The sequence below is a fragment of the Paramisgurnus dabryanus genome, chromosome 9 (assembly GCF_030506205.2).
Source record: "Paramisgurnus dabryanus chromosome 9, PD_genome_1.1, whole genome shotgun sequence".
NCBI classification, from domain to species: domain Eukaryota; kingdom Metazoa; phylum Chordata; class Actinopteri; order Cypriniformes; family Cobitidae; genus Paramisgurnus; species Paramisgurnus dabryanus.
The window spans coordinates 32826153-32853432 of NC_133345.1; the positions used below are offsets into that span (position 1 = coordinate 32826153).

Sequence of the window (27280 nt, forward strand, 5' to 3'; positions counted from 1 at the left end):
TCCTTTAACTTCATGTCCTACATTGCACTTTTTGTCAGCTCATTGACACATATTACAAGCTACAAGTATCTCATTTGTAAGTCACTTTGTATAAAAGCGTCTCAAGACGTGTCCCCTTGGGCACCAGCCAATAGGGGGACACCAAGGGCTCCAGACTGCGGCCACGTTTTTGAGACAGCGCAAGCATTTTTACAATTACTTGCGAATGTGTTACCTGCAAATTTGTTATTTCATGTTAAAAGATGATTAGATCGTGAGCCCACAAGTGTGCAGAGGTGGATTTAGGCATGGGCGACATTGGCAGCTGCCAAGGGCAGAAATTTGTGGGAGCGGAGAGGGGTGGTGGCACCTGTGACAAAACGAAATGTGCGACCGAGGTTTTACCCCTCATTTGCATGATGTGTCAATCGTTTTATGTCACCATGCGCTCAGTTAATCTACCGATGGATCTCCGCAGCCCTGCATGAAGTCAAACACATCTCTCTCAAAACCACGACAAGGCACAGGGTCATTAGACATTACAGAGATGAGAGATAGAGAGAGCAAGCAGGAAAACCTCATTAATACCAAAAACATTACAGATGAGAATAAACATCGGGTGCATTGGCCAGGAAAACTGGATAGAAGAAGAGAAACGTAAAGAATTAAAGTATGTATGACACTCATTTACAATATGCTAAATGAATGACACTGCATGGGTATAACTTTTTTATATAAAGTTTAATAAAATCATGCATGTTACTTGCAACAAATCAGTATAGGAAATGTACAGTGCAAAAAATGACTTTCTTACTTAGTATTTTTGTCTTGTTTTCAGTACAAATATCTAAAAAAAAATTAAATCAAGATGCATTTCTTGATGATCAGAATGACCTAAGAAAATAAGTCTAGTTTTTAGACCAAAAAAATCAAAATATGAATTTTTTTTTATTTAGTGTTTAAGAAAAATTTTCAAGATTTTTTTGCTTACCCCATTGGCAGATTTTTTGCTTGTTTTATTCACAAAATCACGTAAATTTGATATTTTTGGTCTAAAAACTAGACTTATTTTCTTGGGACGTTTTGCTCATCAAGAAAAAGCATCTTAATGTAAGACTTTTTTGATATTTTAACTGAAAACAAGAAAAAAATACTAAGAATTTATTTTCTTGAAAATCATCTTTTGCAGTGTGGCATACCATTTGACCCGAAGTAGAGAAAAATAGGTTTGAGTAGATTTACGTTTTTGATTAAAGATTATGAGGCCACATTAATTTGTCTTTAAAATAATGAAGCTCAATGATAAGTCATTTGTAAAAAAAAATTGACAGCTTTTTATTTCAATTTCATTTGATCTTTAAGTAAAATATAAATATATATATGCTTGTTTTAAGCACAGATTCACTTAAATTTAATATTTTTTGACTAAAAAGGAGATTATTTTCTTAGGTCATTTTGCTCATCAAGAAATACATGTTAATTAATTTTTAGATATTTGTACTGAAAACAATACAAAAATTGTAAGAAAGTAATTTAAAACAGTTTGGGAAACACTGATCTGTGCGACGGTTATGTGTCCGAGAGAGACTAGAGGAGCACTGAACGAGGTTTATTATTAGGATGGGTACTCTACTGTACTGAAAAAGTTTGGGAAACACTGATCTAGAACAAATTGAAGACAGCTTTAAACAAAATTTGAATAAATATTGTCTGTTGTTTCTTGGTTAAAAACATATTGAATTTAGACGTCTTGTTGTTTTCCAACCTTCCCATACTGGGAACATTGTATAAGCCGTATGAGTTACAGTACAGACATGAAATGGGGTTAGGATATATCTAACTGTGTGAGACTAAAACAGTGTTCATAACACTCAATAAAACAATTTATAAAAATCCAAATTGGGTCAATGTCGTTTAGCAGAGAAAGCTTCAGCTGTGTTAGCTGTTCAGTACAATGAATCCTCACTGCAGATGTATTGTACTGTACAACCAAATCTTCTCAATGTTAAACATGATGTTAAACATCAGGACTCATCCTTCACACATGTAGCATCAACTTTTGTGCTTAAATCCTGATTCCTGAATCTTCCTCCAGAGAACAAAATGTCTGCTGTAGGTTTTTTAATATCAAAGGGATCCTTGAGATTGTATTTCAAAGACTGCGTGGCCCCTGTGAGCCGCACTGAACCGGACAAACTGTTTTTCCATGTGCGTGAGAGAGAGAAAGAGAGAGGATATCCAGTCAAGGTTGTTCTGGTTTTATCTCTGGTGGTTTCTAGTGTGGAGGCGTCTGCTGAGCAACATGTGTCCATACAGACACGAGAGAGAGAGATGCTCCTACCGCACTGCAGTGAAACGTCTGCAGTAAACCCAATCCATGAGACATCACCACTTCACTTTAACATTCCTGATCTGTGAACAAAACATGATGCTGCAGCGTTGTGGCTGATAGATGGGGTGTTGCTTGGGCACAGGTGTCAAGAGTATGTTTACAGTAGCGCGTTTTCATTTTAAGACACATCACTTTTGCTACGGTTATGCATGCATACCTTTGACCCTCGTAAATAGAGACTGTAAACGCTGTTATCCATGCTTTAGTTTCAAAACTCTGGGTTGTGCTGCAGGAGACTTATGTAAACAAACATGTTGCTGCTTTCATTCGCTTCCTGATTGGATCTTCTAGTTTGTGATGTATTCTTACCTGATTCGTCAACGGTGTTGCTAGTATGTTATAAAAAAATATCTTGTTACAATGTTACTTTTATTGTGGTAATTTAATCACCCTTAGATTCATCTTTGTAACTGTTGCACGTGCAGTGTGATTTTTCCATATGGCAAAAGAGTACATTTCTTTGGCCAATAATATGTTTTAAATATGCTAAATACATTTTGTAGAAACGGAAGCTTAATTAAATATATTTTTGAAATTGAATATACTTACTTTTAACCTTCATATATTAACATATATTGTAATATATATATAAATAATACATTTTTGATTTCAAAATGATTTTCAGTATATATTTTTTGTATATTTTGAAATATATTTAAATGTACTCGTTTTTTTTGCCTTATGGGGACTATGGTATGTCTTTATATGTAACCCTTCCTGTGAGATCCCAGCTAAAGTCATTTTTTGTGTGTTTATGTCAGAAACTGCATAATAAGCTAATTGTTCATTCTCTCTGATCAGCTGAATCTTTGCTATCAGTTTCCCACTGGAATGATGCTCGTATGATGTCTTGCCTGCTTTTTTGCAGGTATATCAGCATGACATTTTAGGCTTTGTTAAGGTTTTGGCTAAAATAATTTAAATTGTCACATTTGAAACTTTTTAAGTCCTCTGAATAAAAGTTCCTATGACTTGAGACCCGAAGAAAAAGATCACAACATCTCTTCCCTCTTCTCCATTATAAATGAAAGGTGAAGTGCATTGCATTATGGGATACAGTTGTTCATACTGTGCACTTTAGTTGTATACTGCAGATTTTGACAAATGCCTGTAATGTAGTTATCCTTTTAGGTATTTTATGTACAGTATATGGAAGAAGTGAGTAATACCGTAGTATGCCATGATAGTATCTCTCTTTTGCTCTCTCTTTCTCTCTCTGTTCCAGTCTCTCCACAGGTGTGATGACCTTAAGTGATGAACAGAAAGAGAATGCTATGATGATGAAAGCACAGCCAGCATCCACAGCAGACCCATGTGGAGAGATGATAAAAGCATTTTGTTGTTGGCTTATGCACTCAGATTTTCTCTTGCTTTCTTCCAGAGTTCAAAGTGCGCTCAGCATTTCTTAATGCACTGCAGGGCTCAAGCTTTAACCGGGTTTGGATCTGGGAGATCTCAGCTTCACACTGCCAGAGTCATCACATTCGTGTTTCAGCGGCTGATATTCATAACTAAAGAGACGACCAAGAACGTGTTAAATGATAATGAAACAGAAAAGATTCAAATGTAGAGAAAAGAGTGTTAACCAACACCAACACTCATATTATGGAAGCCCAACTCCCCCACATAAGAAAAAAATCATGCTAAATCATAGTCAAAATTATAAGAACAAAAAAAAATCATAATTCATAATAACATAATAATATTCATAATTATGACTCTCTAAATAATGAGATAAAAGTCAAACTTGAAATGTCATAATTGTGACTTTTATCTCAGAATTATGACTTTTTATCTCAGAATTATGACTCTCTAAATTATGAGATAAAAGTCAAACTTGAAATGTCATAATTGTGACTTTTATCTCAGAATTATGACTTTTTATCTCAGAATTATGACTTTTTATCTCAGAATAATGACTCTCTAAATTATGAGATAAAAGTCAAACTTTAAATGTCATAATTGTGACTTTTATCTCAGAATTATGACTTTTTATCTCAGAATTATGACTCTCTAAATTATGAGATAAAAGTCAAACTTTAAATGTCATAATTGTGACTTATCTCAGAATTATGACTTTTTATCTCAGAATAATGACTCTCTAAATTATGAGATAAAAGTCAAACTTTAAATGTCATAATTGTGACTTTTATCTCAGAATTATTACTTTTTATATCAGAATTATGGCTCTCTAAATAATGAGATAAAAATCCAAACTTTAAAGGTAATAATTTTAACTTTTTTATCTCAGAATTATGACTCTCTAAATTATGGGATAAAAGTCAAACTTTAAATGTCATAATTGTGACTTATCTCAGAATTATGACTTTTTATCTCAGAATTATGACTCTCTAAATTATGGGATAAAAGTCAAACTTTAAATGTCATAATTGTGACTTATCTCAGAATTATGACTTTTTATCTCAGAATTATGACTCTCTAAATTATGGGATAAAAGTCAAACTTTAAATGTCATAATTGTGACTTATCTCAGAATTATGACTTTTTATCTCAGAATAATGACTCTCTAAATTATGAGATAAAAGTCAAACTTTAAATGTCATAATTGTGACTTTTATCTCAGAATTATTACTTTTTATATCAGAATTATGGCTCTCTAAATAATGAGATAAAAATCCAAACTTTAAAGGTAATAATTTTAACTTTTTTATCTCAGAATTATGACTCTCTAAATTATGGGATAAAAGTCAAACTTTAAATGTCATAATTGTGACTTATCTCAGAATTATGACTTTTTATCTCAGAATTATGACTCTCTAAATTATGGGATAAAAGTCAAACTTTAAATGTCATAATTGTGACTTATCTCAGAATTATGACTTTTTATCTCAGAATTATGACTCTCTAAATTATGAGATAAAAGTCAAACTTTAAATGTCATAATTGTGACTTATCTCAGAATTATGACTTTTTATCTCAGAATTATGACTCTCTAAATTATGAGATAAAAGTCAAACTTTAAATGTCATAATTGTGACTTTTATCTCAGAATTATTACTTTTTGTATCAGAATTATGACTCTTTAAATAATGAGATAAAAGTCAAACTTGAAATGTCATAATTGTGACTTTTATCTCAGAATTATGACTTTTTATCTCAGAATAATGACTATCTAAATTATGAGATAAAAGTCAAACTTTAAATGTCATAATTGTGACTTTTATCTCAGAATTATGACTTTTTATCTCAGAATAATGACTCTCTAAATTATGAGATAAAAGTCAAACTTTAAATGTCATAATTGTGACTTATCTCAGAATTATGACTTTTTATCTCAGAATTATGACTCTCTAAATTATGAGATAAAAGTCAAACTTTAAATGTCATAATTGTGACTTATCTCAGAATTATGACTTTTTATCTCAGAATTATGACTCTCTAAATTATGAGATAAAAGTCAAACTTTAAATGTCATAATTGTGACTTTTATCTCAGAATTATTACTTTTTATATCAGAATTATGACTCTCTAAATAATGAGATAAAAGTCAAACTTTAAATGTCATAATTGTGACTTTTATCTCAGAATTATGACTTTTTATCTCAGAATTATGACTCTCTAAATTATGAGATAAAAGTCAAACTTTAAATGTCATAATTGTGACTTTTATCTCAGAATTATTACTTTTTATATCAGAATTATGACTCTCTAAATAATGAGATAAAAAGCCAAAATTTTAAAGTAATAATTTTAACTTTTTTATCTCAGAATTATGACTTTAAAAATCTAAATTTTTTCTTTTTTATCTCAGAATTATGACTCTCTAAATTATGAGATAAAAAGTCAAACTTTTAAAGTAATAATTTTAACTTTATATCTCTGAATTATTACTTTAAAAGTCACAATTTTTACTTTTTAATCTCAGAATTATGACTCTCTAAATTATGAGATAAAAAGTCCAACTTTAAAAGTAATAATTTTGACTTTTTTATCTTAGAATTATGACTTACAAATTCACAATTTTGACTTTTAATCCCAGAATAATGACTCTCTAAATTCTGAGATAAAAAGATGAAATTCTGAGATGATAAGTAAAACTTTAAGGGGCGGTTTCCCGGACAGGGATCAGACTAGTCCTTAACTAAAATAAATTTAAGAGCTGTCCAAACTGAAAACACTGACATATCTTAAAATACATCAGTGTCCTTTGTTTTGCCTAAAAATGCACACAAGTAATGTTTTTAGTAAGGCATGTTTGTTAGTTATATTTCCTAATTAAACTAAGGCCTAGTCCAGGTTTAAGATAATCCATGTCCAGGAAACCACCTCTCAAAGTAATAATTTTGAGTTTTTATCTCAGAATTATGAATTTTATTCCCAGAATTATGACTCTCTAAATTATGAGATAAAAAGATGAAATTATGAGATAAAAAGTCAACTTTTAAAAGTATTCTTTTGACTTTATATCTCACAATTATGATTTAGCAGGGCATGATCTTTTTCTTATGTGGCGGAAACAGGCTTCCATACGTGATAAACAAATAGAAGAGTAAAAAGTCACTTTATTATTTACAGAGAGACCTGGAGAAAAATGTTCATGAGACTATGCATATCCATTTGCAACATCAAAGCCACAGGGCTCCTTAAAATCCCAAAGACAAAAGCCTTTGCTATCATACTGCATGCAAATGATTCCTGATGGACTTGTGCAGTTTTCTGTTGCAGAGAAACTATAGAGCAAGGATGGTAAAATAAGCGTTTAAACGCTTCTATCAATTTCTTTCAGACTTTTATTAGACCAGTAATGCTGAATCTTCAGGGAATGTGATACAGACATTATTCCTGCCGGTGTTATTTTATTGTTGTAGAGCTCGGGGCTGAACAAAGCTGATGATAAGATCCACAAATCTTGCCCTGGTGAAAATCCTAAACTGATTAAATCATATAAAAGAAGAATTATACAGTGATCGTATTGAAAGGCTGCTCATGGGTGTGTGTGTCATCTTCAAATTATCCTTTTATTTCCTCGAGGAGAAAAACTTGATGTTGTAATGATGTTAGCGAGCTCTAGGACCCAAACCAACATCCTTTTGTCATGTTCAGGAATTATAAACCAATGAAATATGAGGATCTAATCTAACAGTTTTGGTTTTTGTTTGGTTTAATGTTTTCATTTACATTTGCAAGCATCTCAGAATATTTTACACATAACTAAGAAAGTGAAAGACTGGCAAAGTATTGAATGTTCAGTTTATTTAACACAAACATGGAGGAGGACTCTCTGAAGTTCATTTACAAGGTCAATGTTGTCTTTTTGCCAACAGAAGGAATATGCACATTCGCTATGGATGTTTCAACAGATAAATCAATAACTGTTTTTAAAACCATCATTTTAAATTAAATGAGTACTGATCTAAAACAGTATAAAATCTACATAAAAATGTGTTGTACAGTTTTAAGAATTATAAAGGATGATGTTTTTATTGCATAAAGTCTCTACCAAAATACCATGGCATTACCTCTCCATTGCATTTTGTGTGGCCTAAAGATTACTAAAAATTATTCAGAATTAAGAGTGAGTTATTCAATGCAAATGGTCAAATAAACTAAAACAAGTAGAGATGTTTCTTAGTGTTTATAGTTTATTTAGTGCTGTCAAAAGATTAATCACAATTAATCGCATACAGAATAAAAGTTTGTGTTTGTATAATATAAGTGTGTGTTCTGTGTGTAATTATTATGTACATATAAATACACACACATATATTTAAAATAACATATGAAAATGTACACATGTAAATGTTTGTTAAATACATACATTAATGTGATTGTATTTATATGTAATAATTCCACATGCACAGAACACACACATATATTATACAAACTTTTTTATTTTTTTTTTATTTTTTTTTATATTATACAAACTGGGGCAATTGAGGCTCTTTGAAGTGACTGAGAACCTCTGATTTAAATACTCTTGGTTTAATATTATTCTTAAAAAACATAAAAGCATTGTTTTATGTAAAGTTCCTTTACAACCGATACAAATGACTTTAATGCAAGAGTTAAGTCCTACTTGTTGCTTCAGTGTCAAAATACACACTAATAATAAAAATAGAGTACAGTACAGTCATATGTACAAAAATATTATATCAAAGAAAGTATTTGAATGAAATCTTTTATTCTTTTATTATTCTACAGTTATCTTGAGTAGGGGCGCGCTCATGTGATGTGATTTGGTTCATTCGACTTCATGCGGTGCTTCATAAACCGAAAGCCGAATGACATCAACGTACCGCGAGAGCGATTATATGGAGGAGTCTAATTTCGAATCGCTCTCGCGGTACTTGACGTCATCCGCCTGTCAGTTTTTGCGGAGCCACATGAACTCGAACATACTAAACGTGAACGCGCAGAGATCAGCTGACGACGGTCACATGACTTTGGATCTCTCCGCTCAGCACAGCAGCAGCACCAGCATGGCAGTGTCACAGCAGTAAGTTTAACCTCTTTTTTAATCAAAAATCCCTGTTTTCTTCAAAAACTTGTAAAGTCTCGCGCTGAAACGACACTTGAATGGTTTTATGTTGTCGTGTCTCGCCACGCATGCGCGTATGTGAAGTTTCAAGCGCTGTCAGTATGTTTGGCAGATGTCTGTCTTGATTTATTTGTGTTTTTGTCCTTTTTTGTTTGTTTTGAGAGGAAATACTATTTTTACGTGTGACTGTTTAGCAAGTTGTTTACAGAAAACATTGTAGCGGTATATCACACAGTTAAATGGTTGTTGATCCATGTCCAGCGTAATGTTTTTCAACCAACATCAAACTTTCTGTTGCAAGTTTGCAGTACTTTTTATAGCTTGCAATTTGATGTCAACAGTAATGCATATCTTTGTATTACATAGCATGGCTTTGGCATATGATTACTGTATTCATTTACTATGCTGTTTACTGCAGAAAACTTGAAAGAAAACCATGGAAATAACGTTACACATATTGACATGTATGTATGGTGTCTAATGTATATCTGTGACTGATGAATGTTACAGTATGTTAAAGTTTTTATTGGTTTAATGTGTTGGTTAAAGGTGATGTGAGCTGTGATCTTTGAGCTCATACAGTCACTGATCACAGTTCATCTTTATATCAGCCTGATAAACATCTCTCTTCTCTGCTTTCAGTCTGATGTCAGCAGTATTTTAATCATTCCCATTAAAACATAACCAGGATATTTTCTCTTGGGGTTAGATAAGAAATATTATTATTTTAAGAACTTTTATAACCATTTCTCACTTTCTTATTACTGCAATGAGTTTATTTTATTTTAAATGTGTAGCACTATATTTTATTTAAACGTACATATTCTTTTTTTGTATTGCATATTGTTTATTATAATTAGTAGGAAAATATTTCAAATGTGCTCAGAGATATTTAAAATACTACTTTATTTTGATCTGATCATGACATGTTTTTAATAACTTTAATAAAATCTACTCGATTTGGGGGGTGTTATTGTCTTAAGATCCTCAGTATTTGTTTCATTTGAGCTTCCTCAATGTTTGACTGAGGTCAAAAATACATGCAGCAGTGAAATCATCATGTGATTGAAACCAGTTTGTTACATAACACATCTATCACTGCCACAAAGCTGTGCTTTTTCTTACAAGATGTTTTTCAACAGAGTAAAATGCTGCTGCTTGTATGTACTGTACTTCCAAAACTTCCAAAAGGAATAATTCAGCCCTCAATGAAACATTAGCCCATGTTTAACTCACCCTTAAGCCATCTTAGGTGGAAATATGACTTTCTTCTTAAAGGTCAAACACAGTCAGAGTAATATTAAATAATATCCTGACACTTTTTTTTAAGCTTTATAAAACTAATCCATACAGTTTAGTTGAAATATGGCTTTCTTCTTTCAGTCAAACACAGTCAGAGTAATATTAAATAATATCCTGACTCTTTTTTTTAAAGCTTTATACAACTAATCCATACAGTTATTAAATGGCTTCTGAGGTGAAGTGATAGTTTTTTGTAATGTTAGGGTTACTGATAACACCAAAATAAAAATTCTGGGCCAAAAATGAAACTGACAATCTTTGATGCTTTTTGCCAAACCAAAAACGAACCAAGTTGGAAGTAGGGTTGCAAAATTCTGTGAATTTTCAACGCTGGAAACTTTTCATGGGAATTAACAGGAATATATGGGAATTAATGGGAATATTAATGGGAATAAACTGGGAATTGCAGAGTTGCATATACTGTAACAGGGACTTAAATGTAGTAAAAAATCTTGCAACATAACTTGTTACACACAACAAAATTTAATGCAATTAAAGTTGAATGTCTACCCTGCACATTCATAAATCACATGCACACACAGCACACTGCTTACTAAAGGGCAATTGAGGCCACACCCCTGCATGTACTTGCATTCTTCCAGGACACATAATTTGAAGAGGTTGGTTCCAAAACGCAATAAATCCATTTTGACCAATTTCGGTAAAATCCTGTTTTCTATACCAAGAAAGTGAGAAGATGAAAACCACCATTTTCTATATTTTCTGTCAAACTTTCACATAGCATCTTTTTAGGTTATAATAACATAAAAAATTCAAATCCGTAATTTGATTTTCAAAGATTTATGTTAGATAACTGTTTTTTTTCACAAAATGCAAGAAATACATTTAATTAAATAAATGTACATTCCTCTTTGCCATGTTATATTCATTTAGTTGACTAGTGGTATACACTGATTAAAAAATAAACATTAAAGGCATTAATCAAAACACTTACTTTGTCATATTAATAACACTAGTCTGTCATTTCTGCTGTTATCCTTTGGGACGTCGTCGCTGAACTTTTTTGACAGTGATCAGCTGTAAAATGTTTTGGTCCTGCTTGATTTTCATGACTGAGTAAAATAATGGAAAGTTTTTCATAAAATCCCCTAGGGTCAATGTGTTAGCATGACAGAAGCTTGATGCTGTCGGGAGAACAAGCAACAGCCGGCATTTTTCCATCTCCCGAGTGCCTCCGCAGGCTTACTTTCTTCCCCTCCATAAAAACCACCACAGGTTTTTCAATGGCATTAAAGGATTATTTTGTTTTTGTTTGTTTGTTGATCACGAAGTACAAGATGAGCAAAACTTGGATTCAGTGTGTATTCAAAGTGCCGCCATTATTGTTTACAGTGCGTAAAATGGTGCGCTGTGATTGGTTGAGCGGATTTATTGCTTTCTGCATTACAGGACTGGCGTTTATCGTGTTTTGTAAAAACAGGGAGAAAAGATGACAGAATAACATGGTGGATATTGGATTTTGGATAAAATTAAGAATTTAATTTTAAATACTGACCAGATACAATACTGATTTTGGCGGTAACAATAAAAAAAGGCGTTTATTGCGTTTTGGAACCAAACTCTTAATTTCTTGAAGCCGTAAATCAAATATCCAAAAGTAATCTAGCACTATTTTATTGAACATTTATAAGGATAGCTATCATTTAGCTCAAGCTGTGATGCTCTTCTACATTCTACATTCAGTTTTGTGTTATCATACAAAATTACTGTACCACCCAAAAGTTTGGACACATTACTACTTTTAAAAATGTCCATCAAGCCTGCATTTGATCAAATAAATCCAGGCTTATTGAGTATCAGGATCCTTCAAAATGTGTATTACCTTGCATACATGTCTGCTTACAGTATGACCAAACAAAATGTTTATGTTTGTATATAATATAGTTTATATAAATTTCCCCAAATTTCCACATAATTCCCATAAATTCCGGTTTTCAAGTCGAGAGAGAATCGAACAGTCGACCTTTGGGTTACAGCTCTCTAACCATTAGGCTACGACTACCCCAGTGTCATAGTTGGCACAGCTGTGTTTGTGTGATTTGCATGAAGCGTGGCAATGTTATTCTGTAGTTTTTATTCCTGATGAATGTGTTTTATTGTTGTGTGACAGGAAGGCAGTGTATTGGCTGGGAAAGGACACCCTGAGTGTATCAGCCGCTCTGTTTGCTGAAAACCGAAAACGCTTGTGTCACGCCCTGAAAAAAGAGGAGAACCTGAAGAATGGATCTGTGGTTCTGCTCCAGGGAGGAGAACAAATGCAGAGATACTGCACAGACACCGATATGATCTTCAGACAGGTAACACACACATACACCTGTGTCAGGTACCACCATAATGACCTGGTGATGGGTAGTAGATATTTTGATAAATGATTTTTTTCCTACTATAAAAGTCATTGGTTACAATCAGCTGTTTGCTTCCCATAATATAATATAATGAGCTGATCTCTGCACTATGTTCAGAGGAATATTAAGGAAGTTTAAGGTTCAAAGGTTGTTTCTGCATTTAGTGACAGTCGTGCTGTGCTGATGGGTGTTTAGCTGTAAGATTGAATGGTGCATTTGTGTTGGGTTCAGCAGTTTTCAGGCCTTGTGTTATGCTATGTTAAATGGTAATTTGTGTTAGCAGGAGACCTTTTGGTTTCGGTTGGCCTGTTGCCTGTCTAACAGAGCCCTGCAGTTTAGTGTGGAGGATTTACATGCGTTGATTGAACATAATGAGCTGCGTGTTTTTCATTCATTAACTACAGAAGCATGCATATCATGCACTGTTTGGCACAGACTGCATGCTGGTATCTTCAGTATGAATGAAGGGAGTTTTATTAAAGGCTTTGACAGGACGGGCAACACACATGGATTAGGATTATGTAGTGTTTACTATTTAAGGGCTTCTTGCTTTCATCATCATTTTATTTATTAACATTAACTTGATTGTATTGGCAGGTTTATTTCAACTGTAAATCCATTTCGTTACACATTCCTTATGGTTTATGATTTCTGGTCATTCATATAGAGAGCATGTAAGTTCATTTATGCACTGCACCTTTTGCACAATGTGTACAGCGAGAATCTGATTAATGCAATGCACTCATGCTAATTAAGTCATCTGAGGAAAAAACAATCGTCCTCTGTGGATTAAATACTGTAGTTATCTGATCTTCAAGTTTGACTTCGCAAGTTTATATTTATAATCTGTGTTCTCAATAGACTATGTTGTTATCATTTATAATTCTGCACAGCAACTCATCAGTTATTCAGTTCTCCTTTATGTAGCTTACCTTAAAAATTTAGTTGTTAAAGGACAAGCTCGGTATTTTAGACTTAAAGCCCTGTTTTCAGATTGTTTTTGGTGAAATAGAACGGTTTTGACTGAAATTTCGACATTTGCGGCTGCCCTGAGAATTTTCGCGTGTTTGTGTTTCAGCTCAGACCTCTACAATGGGTTTAATGGTGCACTGGAACAATCCTTCCTAAAATGCATTAAACTTTCGTTTACAAAGACGTGAAACTCACCGAGTGGTCAGGGGTGTTCACTGGTATGCTCACACAAAAATCGCTCCAAAAGATGCATTCCAACAGGTTTTATCGTAGTTTTTACCGACTCCATTGACTTGTATTAGATGTGCTGTGAGGTACGGTATTACTCCGCGCCGGGAACTTTGTTTCTATTCTTGCAATTGGCAAAGGCGGATTAGCGCCACCACCTGGGCTGGAGTGTCTATTATTCAAGCTCTAAGCGGAAGAATGTACGGGTGTGAGGCGTTTGGAAAAATAGGTCCACAAGGTATGGAAGAAAAATAATGACAAAAGTTTTTGAATTAAAATAGCCTGTTGAATTGTACTACCTGAAAAAAAATGCATTGTATTAACCGTACTTGAATTTAAATGCATTGTATTTTTATGTTTTTGAATTAAAACAGCCTGTTGAATTGTACTACCTGAAAAAAAATGCATTGTATTAACCGTGCTTGAATTTTAATGCATTGTATTTTTAGGTTTTGCATTTTTAAGGGCTGAAATTCAACATGCGTGTATATTTTCTGTATTAAAAATTCAATAGTCCACATTCACCTTTTAGATTTCACTTTAAAATATTCGGTCTGTTTAAAAATACAACGTAAAATATTCAGCAGGCAAGTTTCAGTCCATTTAAATTCGCGTCCAAAAATTCAAGTCCAAAAATTCAGTCGTACAGATTTCAACATTTAACATCCGGGAACTGCAGGAAAAGCAGTAGAGTACCGAGTATAATCTCATCTGCTGTTAATCGATCTGGCCAGCAGGTGGTGCACGTGTTCGCCAAAACTTTGTACATGTAAGATGATTTATCCACTGCAGTGATGAATGTTGGCTTTTATGTTCAGTTTTAGTAGAACAACTGTAATACACTCATACAGAGAGTGTATTGTTTGGTTATGTTATTGACAGGATACTAAACGGTTTTTAAATGCCATATAAATTAAATAGGGCCTTTCTGCCTGCTATTGGCTTCGTTTCTCAAAAGCTAAGTTGATTGTAGATTTTATTGGTGGCAATCTACCATCTTCTTATGCCTACGAGAAACGGACACGTTTTTGTTATTCGTCACCTCAGTTTATAAACCATACTCGGATTATTGAACTGTTCAAGTTACAAATTGTGCGCGCGGATTAATAAACCATACGCACAATTAAACAATCAGTGCTCTCAGATTTTCAATCCATATCCACAAATTCATAAACAATAAATAAACAGTGCACACGCTTTCGCAATGGTTTTGCAAACTGAGTCCACTACCGCAGAGGTCCCCAACCACGGGTCGTGGACAAGTTGCCACCGGTCGCAAGAACATCCTGAAAAAATGTGTATAATAGCTACGTTATAGTTTAATCAGGTGTTTTGTCCTTTACGAGCCGACTTCAAATAACATATCAATCCACTTCTATACAGGGCCGCGCTCTCTCTTTTTCTTCTCTCTCTCTCTCTCTCTCTCTCTCTCTCTCTCTCTCTCTCTCTCTCTCTACCAGCGCATCGGCGATCACATTGCTGTCATTAGAGTTCAAGCATACAGTACTTCTAAAACACAATCGATCAAAGAATTGCAAAGGTATGACTTTATGAATAAAATGAAGACATTCATTTGATATCGCAAATGAAACTAATTGCAGGCAGGCGCGGAGCTAGATTGACAGCTGGCCCGCCCAATCAGAAATGAAAAATAAATAATACTCGGGACGTCGGGGTAGCGATTTTGCGAGCCCTGCATAGGTTTGTTTTGTAGAAAGACTTTCTTTAAAGTGAATTTCGTTTTGTATAAATTGTATCTTAATATTAATCAATGTTTAATCAAACAATTGCCTCGATTTAATAAATAAGAAGCAAACCAAGAACGTCTGTGGTGTGGATTATAGTGAACCCACTATATTTCCGCAGCCTATTCTTTCTGCTTTTAATGCATTTCTTAAATGAATGTCTCATTACACAGTAGGCTTATAGGTTGTTATGATAGGCTATTTGTTGCTAAAAGCAATAGACTATGGGCCCTATTTTAACGATCTAAGCGCATTGTCTAAAGCGCACAGCGCAACATCTAAATGGGCGTGTCCGAATCCACTTTTGCTAATTTAACGACGGGAAAAATGGATTTTGCGCCGAGCGCATGGTCGAAAAGGGTAGGTCCTATTGTAATGGGAGTATTTTGGGCGTAACGTGCAATAAACCAATGAGAGTCTCTGCTCTCATCCCCTTTAAAAGTTGCGCTGGCGTTATGTCTAATCCCTATTTAGATGACGGACTTTGTAAACTGAAAAAATAAGCGGAGGAAGAAGATCCCCAGTTTAAGATTAATGTTAAATAATTGTGTTGTTTTTCACTTGTATTGAAATTGTTATTTTTTTATCAAAACCTTTAAAACCCGTTTTCTTTTAGTCATGGAAGTAAAAAGCAGGCTTGTAATTGCTTTTAATGTATGGCTATCCAATATCATCAAAAAATTATTTACAAGCATGTAAGATAATGTTTGTACTCTAAAAATACTTTATTTGTAATAAACAGGAGATAAAGAATTTACAAACGGCTCTCCTCACGTTTCAGCACTTTGGACAGCGTTTTTTTTAGCAAAGAGTTTTTTTAAGCATTACTTAAAAATGTTTCTCATCTCACCATATCCACAGGTACAGAGTCATCATAGACAATAAATCCGTGAGGTAGCATTAAAAAAAAAAACATTTAAAAACAGACGCATTTGTTTAAAGCAAAGCATTTATTTACTTAGCAGGCTGCAGGTGAAGCAGCTCTTTGCGCCTTCTAACGTCTCATAATCTGTCCTCATTTATGTCCAAGAGATTCAATAATAATCTTTTACATTCAATCCTTTAATCTTTCATATTTAAAAGCATTTTTGTGCTGCTGCGCATTATGTACCTTGTGATAAGCAAACCCGCGTTGTCCTCCCGTGTTTAGGCGCATTTTACTAATGCGCTCTTTAAATAACATAAAACACATTGCGCCATTGACTTTAGACTTTAGACCAGGTTTTTGTTGGTCAATGGCGTAGTCTATTTTAGTTGCCTCAAAATAGCAACGCGCCAACAATGCGCTTGAACACACCTCGTTTTCAGACCAGAACGCCCATGGGCGCAAAAGGGGGCGCAAATGCAATTGCTATTTAAACAACGCGGCGCTAAACGTGAAAATTAGGGTGGAAACTAGCGAAAGACACTTGCGTCGCGCATTGCGCTGCATTGCGCCGGGTGTAAGATAGAGCCCTATATTGTATAAAGTGTAGCAATAAACATGGCGTGACTTAGTGCTGAGTTAGAGAGCTGGTAGGCTATCAAACAACATCACTGTGATCAGATGTTTCCTTTCTATTTTTTACCCCGCTGTCATATTTGTTGTGTGTTTATGTTATTGAGAGGAAAGCGCGCAGCACATATTTATAACGTATTGTTATTCAAAATACGTTTTCCACTTGCTTGCAAAAAAAGTTCTCAAAGTGATCATGGCTGAAAGCTGCTCGGGAATATTTTTTTCATTAGAACCATATAACGCAACATTCAACTTCTTTATAATAGTTTTTAAATAGTTATCAGGCTTACTTATAATTTTACTGTTTTTAACATAACATGCAATAGGTAAAATACACCATATGAAGTTGTATCCATGTCTAACTGTCACGGGGCTATGGCGAATTCCTGTCGGGCTACAAAGATGTATCTGCGCCCTGCCCGTCGGAGGAAAAAATATTGTAATGGGTTTGCATTCTCTCAGATTTAGTTAGGTAATTATATTGTATGTAATTCGGTGTCATCTTGTTAGTTATTACTATCCCCACTAACAAGTGAAACTGTCAGGAAATGAAGTGAAAGCATAACTAAACCCATTATTCCTTTCGTGTTCACGTCTGAAATGCGCGCTCCTCGGCTCCGCTCTTTACGAGTACCCGCTTCTTATGGTCATCAAAAAGTATATTAAATGTTTATTTATTTGTCATTTCGTTTAACCTCAGAGTCAAACATTATTCTAGCAATTCCCTTTTTCTTTCTTTATTTAGTAAGTTAACTTAAATATCTGAGAACGAAAATATATTTTTAGTGATTTGTATGAAGAGAATATGATGTTAGAAGCTTTATTTTATAACACAAAATAGTGACTGCACACTCACTTGCAAAAATTATTTATTATAACCAACGTATCGGCAAATAGCCTTCGTCAAGGTATGTGTTCGCTCAGAGTGAAGCTTCATTTTAAGCATTTAGTAGCTTAATTTATTTAAACAGTTTTAATAGGCTATTTTAAAAAGTATTAGGTTTTTTGTGTTCATTTATATTTCTTGTCACTGTGTGCAGGTTCTTTTTTGTAGGCTATATGACAGCCCAATAATTTTTTTAACCAAAAAGGCTTAATTAATGTCATGTTGCATTACAATTTAAAGTATATCAATAATGTCAAAAATGTGACGTGCAGTTCGGGTGTTCTCACCAATACGCTTGTGATTCCTGAAGTTTTGACGAATTTTATAGACTTGTTATAGTTTCTTATTCAAAAGTGACACCCATAGATTCAGGTCCACCCGGACTTAATCCATGCCCACCCATATGTCACGTTCTGCATCCGCCACTGAAAGGGTGACTTCAGATGATGAAATGTAACCATTGATTTTTTTGGATGCTATTAGTCACCAACAAAAATTCTCACAGACACAGTTACATTTGTGCTATTGTAGTTTGGACGTGTTTATTATTATTCTGTAATATGGAAAAAATATAAATAATAAAAAAAAATGTAGGGGTTGTCCTCGGTATTTGAAAAATCCTGGCTACGGCCTTAATGACAGCAATGTGATCGCCGATGCGCTGGTAGAGAGAGAGAGAGAGAGAGAGAGACAAAGAAAAAGAGTGAGCACGGCCCTGTATAGAAGTGGATTGATATGTTATTTGAAGTCGGCTCGTAGAGGACAAAACACCTGATTAAACTATAACGTAGCTATTATACACATTTTTTCAGGATGTTCTTGCGACCGGTGGCAACTTGTCCACGACCCGGTGGTTGGGGACCTCTGCGGTAGTGGACTCAGTTTGCAAAACCATTGCGAAAGCGTGTGCACTGTTTATTTATTGTTTATGAATTTGTGGATATGGATTGAAAATCTGAGAGCACTGATTGTTTAATTGTGCGTATGGTTTATTAATCCGCGCGCACGATTTGTAACTTGAACAGTTCAATAATCCGAGTATGGTTTATAAACTGAGGTGAAGAATTACAAAAACGTGTCCGTTTCTCGTAGGCACAAGAAGATGGTAGATTGCCACCAATAAAATCTACAATCAACTTAGCTTTTGAGAAACGAAGCCAATAGCAGGCAGAAAGGCCCTATTTAATTTATATGGCATTTAAAAACCGTTTAGTATCCTGTCAATAACATAACCAAACAATACACTCTCTGTATGAGTGTATTACAGTTGTTCTACTAAAACTGAACATAAAAGCCAACATTCATCACTGCAGTGGATAAATCATCTTACATGTACAAAGTTTTGGCGAACACGTGCACCACCTGCTGGCCAGATCGATTAACAGCAGATGAGATTATACTCGGTACTCTACTGCTTTTCCTGCAGTTCCCGGATGTTAAATGTTGAAATCTGTACGACTGAATTTTTGGACTTGAATTTTTGGACGCGAATTTAAATGGACTGAAACTTGCCTGCTGAATATTTTACGTTGTATTTTTAAACAGACCGAATATTTTAAAGTGAAATCTAAAAGGTGAATGTGGACTTTTGAATTTTTAATACAGAAAATATACACGCATGTTGAATTTCAGCCCTTAAAAATGCAAAACCTAAAAATACAATGCATTAAAATTCAAGCACGGTTAATACAATGCATTTTTTTTCAGGTAGTACAATTCAACAGGCTGTTTTAATTCAAAAACATAAAAATACAATGCATTAAAATTCAAGTACGGTTAATACAATGCATTTTTTTTCAGGTAGTACAATTCAACAGGCTATTTTAATTCAAAAACTTTTGTCATTATTTTTCTTCCATACACAAGTTAACAACGAAAATGCTAAAACAGCTGTTGGAAAGCATCTTTTGCAGGGATTTTTGTGTGAGCATATCAGTGAACACCCCTGACCACTCGGTGAGTTTCACGTCTTTGTAAACGAAAGTTTAATGCGTTTTAGGAAGGATTGTTCCTGTGCACCATTAAACCCATTGTAGAGGTGGGAGGTGAAAAACAAACACGCGAAAATTCTCAGGGCAGCCGCAAATGTCGAAATTTCAGTCAAAACCGTTCTATTTCACCATAAACAATCTGAAAACAGGGCTTTAAGTGTAAAATACCAAACTTGTCGTTTAACAAAAATTTTTATTTGTATGCATTAGTGTTAGGGCTGAAGAGTTTAGTATTGAGTATTTTTGATGTGGCATTTGCTTTTTAAATTGTGATTACTGTAAAAACTACAAATTGTATTTTTTTGTATGCGATTTAATGTTTGAGTTTGGTCAGGCTTAGTTGTTTAGTAAAGGTTTTTGAGAGTTTTGTGTGGTCCTGATTTAATGCTGTGAAGAGGTGAGAGTTTGGAGATCTGAAGAGGCTGTTGAACCTCTCGCTGGAGAGAAACGTGTTAGATTACACTAAAGATATCTGACAGGAGTTTAATCTGAATCTCTTGTTTTGCAGGAGTCGTTCTTCCACTGGGCTTTTGGTGTGACGGAGGCCGACTGCTACGGTGCCATCGACGTAAACTCCAAGAAATCCATTCTGTTTGTTCCCAAACTGCCGGAGAGCTACGCCACATGGATGGGAGAGTAAGTGATGCTTTCCTCTGAATTTCTAGATGTTTAACTTCACTTTAGTGTTTGTCTGTTCCTTCTGTTTATTACATGTTACTGTTTGTTTTTGTGGGATCTTAAATGAGTTTCAATGTTACTTGAAGAAAGATTTTTGCTTTAGAATTGTCAGAATCTGATGATGGATCTTTAAAACTCAAATTTAGAAATATGCTTGTGAAACATTTTACATAAGATTTCAGGTACTTTACAGTTCATTTGAATATTCTGGTACTTTATCTTTATTAATAACTAAGCTTTTGATAAACACACATTTTACTCTTATTAATTAAATGTTTATTTTTTGAAGGAGTGACCCAATGTTTTTTTTGTTTTTTGTTCTTATAGAAAACATGCTATATAAACACATACGCCAGGCAGACGTTTGCTCTTATTGATGATACTTTAGCTTTGTTTATAAGTTGGTGAATGATGCGCGGGTTGGTTGTTGAGATATTTGTCCCACCCCTACTCCACTATGATCGGATGGTTGAGTGAGAAGTGACATTGACAAGCTGAGCGTTTCAACCAAAGTTGAAAATTTTTCAACTCTCGGCGCTCAGTGCAGATAAACCGGCGAGTGCCGACGCACAGTGCGGACAAAACCTGCCAGCTGCTGGTGTTTTTGAGAAGCGCAGGACTTCCATTGAAATCATACACCAGTCCATGGTGTAAATGCCTTTGTGTGCATGCTCCCTAACTGCGTTTCATTTCTGCTGTAAAATGCATTGTAATATTAGCATAAACATCCCTCACAATCCTGAACAGGAGGGCATGAAATTAAACTGCTATAGATTTGGACCTGAAAAGCCTTGCTGGTGAGATGCTATTAAAGCTTTTGGTGATCTGCTTTGAAATCACACAGCTTTTTTAAATCTCAAATTCAAAGATAGCCCAGTAAATAATACTGTGTTGTTGAATGAGATTCTTCTGTAGCTGTGCATCTCACAGGTTTTTGGGGTCGTCTTAGATTGGTAGAAATGTTGAGCGTGACCCAGTATTCTGTGTTCAGTGTTTTCATCACATCAGACTCCTCCTAGATGTTATTATCGTGTCTTGCATTATTTATACAACTGCCAGAAAAAAACTTCTCAGAATTTTTTCTAAATAAATACATTTTAGAAACTATAGAGAATGGAAAATCATTTTAGTTTGTGCTACATGTACAAGAAGTACTACTCAACTGGATGAGCTACATTTTTAATAGCACATTCGCATTTTTAGAGTAACTGCCTTTATTTTAGAGATTATCAGATTTAAGGGGTTTATTGATTTTATTTTATGCGTTTAAAGGGGACTTTTTTTAAGATGTCAGATAAATTTTTGGTTTGTGGCGTTTTTGGGTGTGTCCTTTAAAATGCAAATGAGCTGATATCTGCACTTAATGGCAATGCCGTGGTTGGATAGTGCAGATTAAGGGGTGGTATTATTATAGTAAGATCCCCTTCTGACATCACAAGAGAAGCAAAATTCCAATGATTTATTTTTTCACATGCTTGCAGAGAATGGTTTACCAAAACTAAGGGCGTACTCACATTATCCAAACCAAACCAAACCAAGCCCCAGCGCGATTGTCACCCCTCCCTACTCCCCCAGATACACGCACTCACACTGTACTTGTATCGATCCGAGTCCGGGCGCGCTTTCGTCATTAAGATGCGATCGTTTTGAAAAAAGCAGGAAGTAAAGCCCTCTCTTAACACTGGAACCCACCGTAATGATAAGTCTGTGTTTTTTATTCGTAGTCGTTTGGTGCGCGATTACAGACAGCCCTCTCACATGTCATCATATTGCTTAGTTCATCTGTCACGTGCGCAGCTCGGACATTCACGTAACCCCGCGGCGCGCATCAAAAGGTTTTTACGGAGGCAGATGAAGGTGAGTGGTCGCGCAACTGACGTCTTCACCTTTTGAATCGCGCTCAGGCGTGAATGCGCTCACACCACAGCCTTCCGCGCCTGAGCCCAAGTGAACCGCGCTCTGGCCCACCTCTGCAACCCGGCCGTGGCGCGAATAACCAATCCGCGCTCGGGCGCGGAACAGAGCGATCACACTAGTCAAACAAACCAGGCTTTGGGGGTCAAACGCGCCCGAGCGCGGTTTGGTTTGGTTAGTGTGAGTGCGCCCTAAGTTACTGGGTTGATCTTTTTCACATTTTTTTTGGTTGAAACAAGCACTGGGGACCCAATTATAGCACTTAAACATGGAAAAAGTCTGATTTTCATGATATGTCCACTTTAAAGTCCCCATTAAAACAATTTATTTTTTATAGGAAAATTGCAGTGTTACTTAACAATTTATCTGAGCATTTTTTTATTCATGTGCCCTCATAAACTTTAGTTAAAATCTAAAAATGTACTGCAGCCCTTCTGTGGTGATCCTTCTCTTATGACATCAGCTAGACGGCTTGGGCGGAGCATATGTTAACCCCGCCTCCTCCAACTATCAGTCTGCTGCGAGATCAATTTCTGAATGAAACGGCCTTTTTCTATATCCAATCAATTCACAGTTGAAAGCATAAGCCACACCCATTATTGTCCTTGTGTGATATTCCGTTTCACTCCGAAGTACGTCACAACAAGAAAAGTAAAGTCATTCAAGGGGACTTTAAGTGCTGAATAGCTCAAAGATTTCTGTATGTTTTGTACAACAATGTGTTTGAAAACTTTAGGCTGTATTTCTATATTAGCAAAGCTCTTAAAATGATTGAGGTGCATTTAGAAAATGAGTTTATGCTTGAGTCTGTTTACTGGAAAAAATATTTCACTTATATTCCAAGAATCAAAGACATTTCAGGTCAAGAGTCCCTTTAGTTGATTGTCAGAATATCATGACTAAAATCAGTCTGACATACCGAACATCTGTCATTATAAAACATCAGAATGATCAGTGAACACGTCAATCAAATATATTCATGCAGATTTCTCATTAAATCTCTCTGTGTCTCACCAGGATCCATCCACGTGAACATTTCAAGGAGAAATACGCAGTGGATGAAGTTCATTACACCTCTGATGTGAGTTTTTTCTCTTCTTAAATCTATTAGTCCAGAGCTAAATAAGTCCTGTGCTTGTTAATTTCTTCTCATTAGTTTTGTCTTCTATAATGAAGATGAATGTTTACATCTGTATAATGAATGATTCTTCAGAGGCCTTGAGCTCATTTAAACCGGGCCGCTTTAGTTTTTGCTTTTTCTTCTTGTGATTCTTTTCTTTTAATCTTTCTCCTCAATTACCAGTGTTTGATCTGGTTAAAATGGAGATGGTTCAGATCAATTTGAATTGTGTCTGTCATTTTGTTGTATGCAATAGAGATAATAATGTATATAAAGCGGCGCCTGTTATTTGTACATACACTATGCACATTATATTACTGGTGTGAACTCAAGACATTGGGTGCACAAAAATCAATAGCCAAATTATGATCCCGCCCTTTAAAAACCCAGCTTAAGTCTTTTTTTGTGATTTACTGTATGGTCATCAGCCGGAAATTTGATGCTTCTTACCATGTTTGAAAGATTTGGTCACAATGCGATGCTAACAGGAGTTAACTTACAGGCTGTGAGTCCAAGCGGGAGGAATTATGATAATGTCGGTCTTCTCTACATCACCATCTCAGGAAGTAAACTGTTGCTACAATCCGTGTGTTTGTTGTAGTCCAAGAATAGAGATTTAAGTTACTTTGGGATTTGTACCTTTGCATATCGTTAACATGTACTAATACACACTAAAGAAAATGTAAAATCATGAATCGGAGGATAGTTGGTCTTAAATATTGACTGAGTAAGATCATGACATAGGGCCCTTATTTTAATGATCTAAGCACATTGTCTAAAGTGCACAGTCTGAATGGGCGTGTACAATGCCACTTTTGCTAATTAAACGAGGGGAAAAATGGTTTGTGCACCCAGCGCACGGTCGAAAAGGGTTGTTCCTGTATTCGTAATGAGTGATGGGTGTGTGTTGGGCGTAACGTGCAATAAACCAATGAGAGTCTTATCTCACATCCCCTTTAAATGCCAGTTGCGGAGGGCCAAAACGTTTCAGCACTCTGAGAGCGCCATGGGATTTTTACAAAGTATTACTTAAAATGTTTCTCATCTCACCATATCCACAGGTACAGAGTCATCATATACAACAAAACCGTAGGGTAGCATTTAAAAAACATTTAAAAAACAGATGCATTTGTTTAAAGCAAAATATTTATTTACTTACCAGGCTACAGGTGAAGTAGCTCTTTATGCCTTCTAACATCTCATAATTAGTCCTCATTTATGTCCAAGAGACTCAATAATAATCTTTTACATTCAATCCATTAATCTTTCATATTTAAAAGCATTTTTGTGCTGCTGCGCATTCATGTATGTGATAAGCAAACGTGCCTTGTCGTCCCGTTTATAGGCGCATATTACTAATGCGCTCTTTAAATAACATAAAACACATTGCGCATAAAACACATTTGTTGGTCAATGGCGTAGTCTATTTTAGTTGCCTCAAAATAGCAACGCGCCAACAATGCACCTGAACACACCTCGTTTTCAAACCAGAACGCCAATGGGCGCAAAATTGGACGCAAATGCATTTGCTATTTAAACAACGTGCCGCTAAACGTGAAATCCACTCCACTATAGTACACAGATCTGGTAGCTGTTTTAAAATAGTTGATAAGTCAACTTTATAAAATAACTTTCTCTATCTGTGTTGCTTCACTGCCGATTCTTGCCATACTTCTGTTGCCAAGATGCGCACGCATACGCTGCCACGTCATCATTGTGTACAAACAGTAAAAGGGTCTATATTATCAAATTACCCCATGATTTACTCATCCTCAAGCAATCCCAGATACACATGTCTATCATCTTTTAGATGAGCATTAGACAGTGTTATTTTAGTAAATGTCCTGCTCTTTCAAGCTTATATGCTGTAAGTAAATCTGGCCCTAAAATTCCAAGTCCAAGATGAAATCGTTACTTGAAGAAAGTTATTACAGTTTATTACGTTTGACATATGGATATTTTTCTTAGAAAATCGCATTGATTACCCGCAGAAGACCTTTATTAACCCTTTGGAGCCGTGTGGATTACTTCTTTTGAAGGATGCACTTTTTTAGGCTTCAAAGTGAAAAGATGATCAATGTTTTCTACCATTATAAGCTTGGAAGAGCAAGGATATTAACTAAAATAACTCCAAATGTGCTCGTCTGAAAGATGATGGACATGTGTATCTGGGATTGCTTAAGGGTGAGTAAATCATGGAGTCATTTTGATATTTGGCTGGGGTATCATTTTGATCTCATCATTAGATTATGAGACTGGATTTCTCAGACATGATCACAAATCCCATGCAGTATCTAGAGATGTAAAGATTTCTCACAACATACATTGATGTGTTGATTTGTCCTGTGTTTATATTTCGTTTTTGTTTAATCTGTACTAGATGAACATTTATCTCACGACCCAAAATGTGCCTTGATTAATGTTAATGTTATTTATTTGATGTTTATGCCAACAAAAGGTCATTTAAAATCAATTATTTCTTTTTTTTTACTTTTCTAGAAATTGTTCACAAAACCACAATAATATTGTTAACTGTGGTGATTTTGGTCACTATAACCGTGATGTAAAATTTTCTTCCCATTTCATCTCTGGCAGTAACGAGTAAACACTGGATGATAAATTGGCCGGCTTATGAATTTGTCTCTTACACTTGTTAAGGTTTGAGAAAGCAGAATCCGGTGTAGTTTATTTAAATGAAGACTCGTGTGATAAATTCACTCTTTTTGAGTCCTAAAGGCTAAGAGCATCATCAGAATAAATTCAATAAGAGCACACGGAGCGATTCAGATCCCTGCAGATGTAGATGATGACTTTTCTCTCACAGCATTTCTCTGACAGACAGCATGTTAAAATGCAGGAGTTTAAAAGTAATGGGAAATGTTAGCTGGGATGTCAGCGCCTCTGGTCATGGGTCAGTATTTAAAAGGGAAAGATCATAATAATTTTTAAAACTCTCGTTTCTGTTGATCTGTTCACATCTGTTTATACTCGATTGAAATCAAACCACCTTCTGATTGTCTTGCTGTCTGTCTGAAATGTGAACATTACACTTCTTTTTATTTTAATGACTTGTTTGAATTCAGACCAATAATAAGCAAGTTTAGCTTCTGGAGTGATTAATCTTTGTTTAAACGGTTCTTTTAAAAGTTAAAAAGGTCTAGAGCTGCAATGCATGCTTGTCCGGCGATATCCAGCCTGTCTGAGTATCAGGTTTAATGACATGAGCAATACTTAAAGGTCACAAGCATGAACTTTGAATAATGAAGCACAGAACCGGGCAGGATCATTCAGTCTTTGGGTTTTAAAGTGGTGCTATTAGATGTAAATAAGCCAGTGTCCAAATGACATTGTCCAAATATTTTTTTAAGAGACTGATCTAGTGTCACTGTAATAAACAATGTGTCTCATTTTTAACTTGAAGTTTTGACTGAACTTTCTAAAGTTTCCATAAATATAGCGATTGTCTTATTTTCCCCGTGGTGACGTATATATCTGAGTGAAATGGCTTCTGAAATGAAAAAGTGTAGGGCTGAACTTGAATTTGTCCGTCGAGAACTGATTGGATCATGTTGCTATTTCCTAGGGGTGCCTGTACACACTGCATATTAATTCGGTTGTCACTTCACCAGTGTTCGAATTGAAGGGGGTCTGGGGGGGTCCCGGACCTCCTATAAGCCTTAAGGGACCCCCCATAAAGCACAAAAATATAA

General features: G+C 35.1%; 1 protein-coding gene and 1 long non-coding RNA gene across 2 annotated transcripts in view; one reads left to right on the forward strand and one right to left on the reverse strand.

Moving 5' to 3' along the window:
- LOC141282557 (uncharacterized) overlaps nucleotides 1-27280 on the reverse strand; it is an 83702-nt gene that overhangs the window by 7794 nt on the left and 48628 nt on the right. The gene's annotated exons all lie outside the window — the stretch shown is intronic.
- Nucleotides 8750-27280, forward strand: part of pepd (peptidase D) — a 76707-nt gene continuing 58176 nt past the window's right edge. Inside the window, exons 1-4 of the mRNA XM_065257915.1 lie at nucleotides 8750-8828; nucleotides 12304-12490; nucleotides 20367-20494; nucleotides 23468-23531. Coding sequence (XP_065113987.1) covers nucleotides 8770-8828; nucleotides 12304-12490; nucleotides 20367-20494; nucleotides 23468-23531 — 438 coding nt within the window. The 5' untranslated portion in view covers nucleotides 8750-8769. The remainder of the gene's footprint in view (nucleotides 8829-12303; nucleotides 12491-20366; nucleotides 20495-23467; nucleotides 23532-27280) is intronic.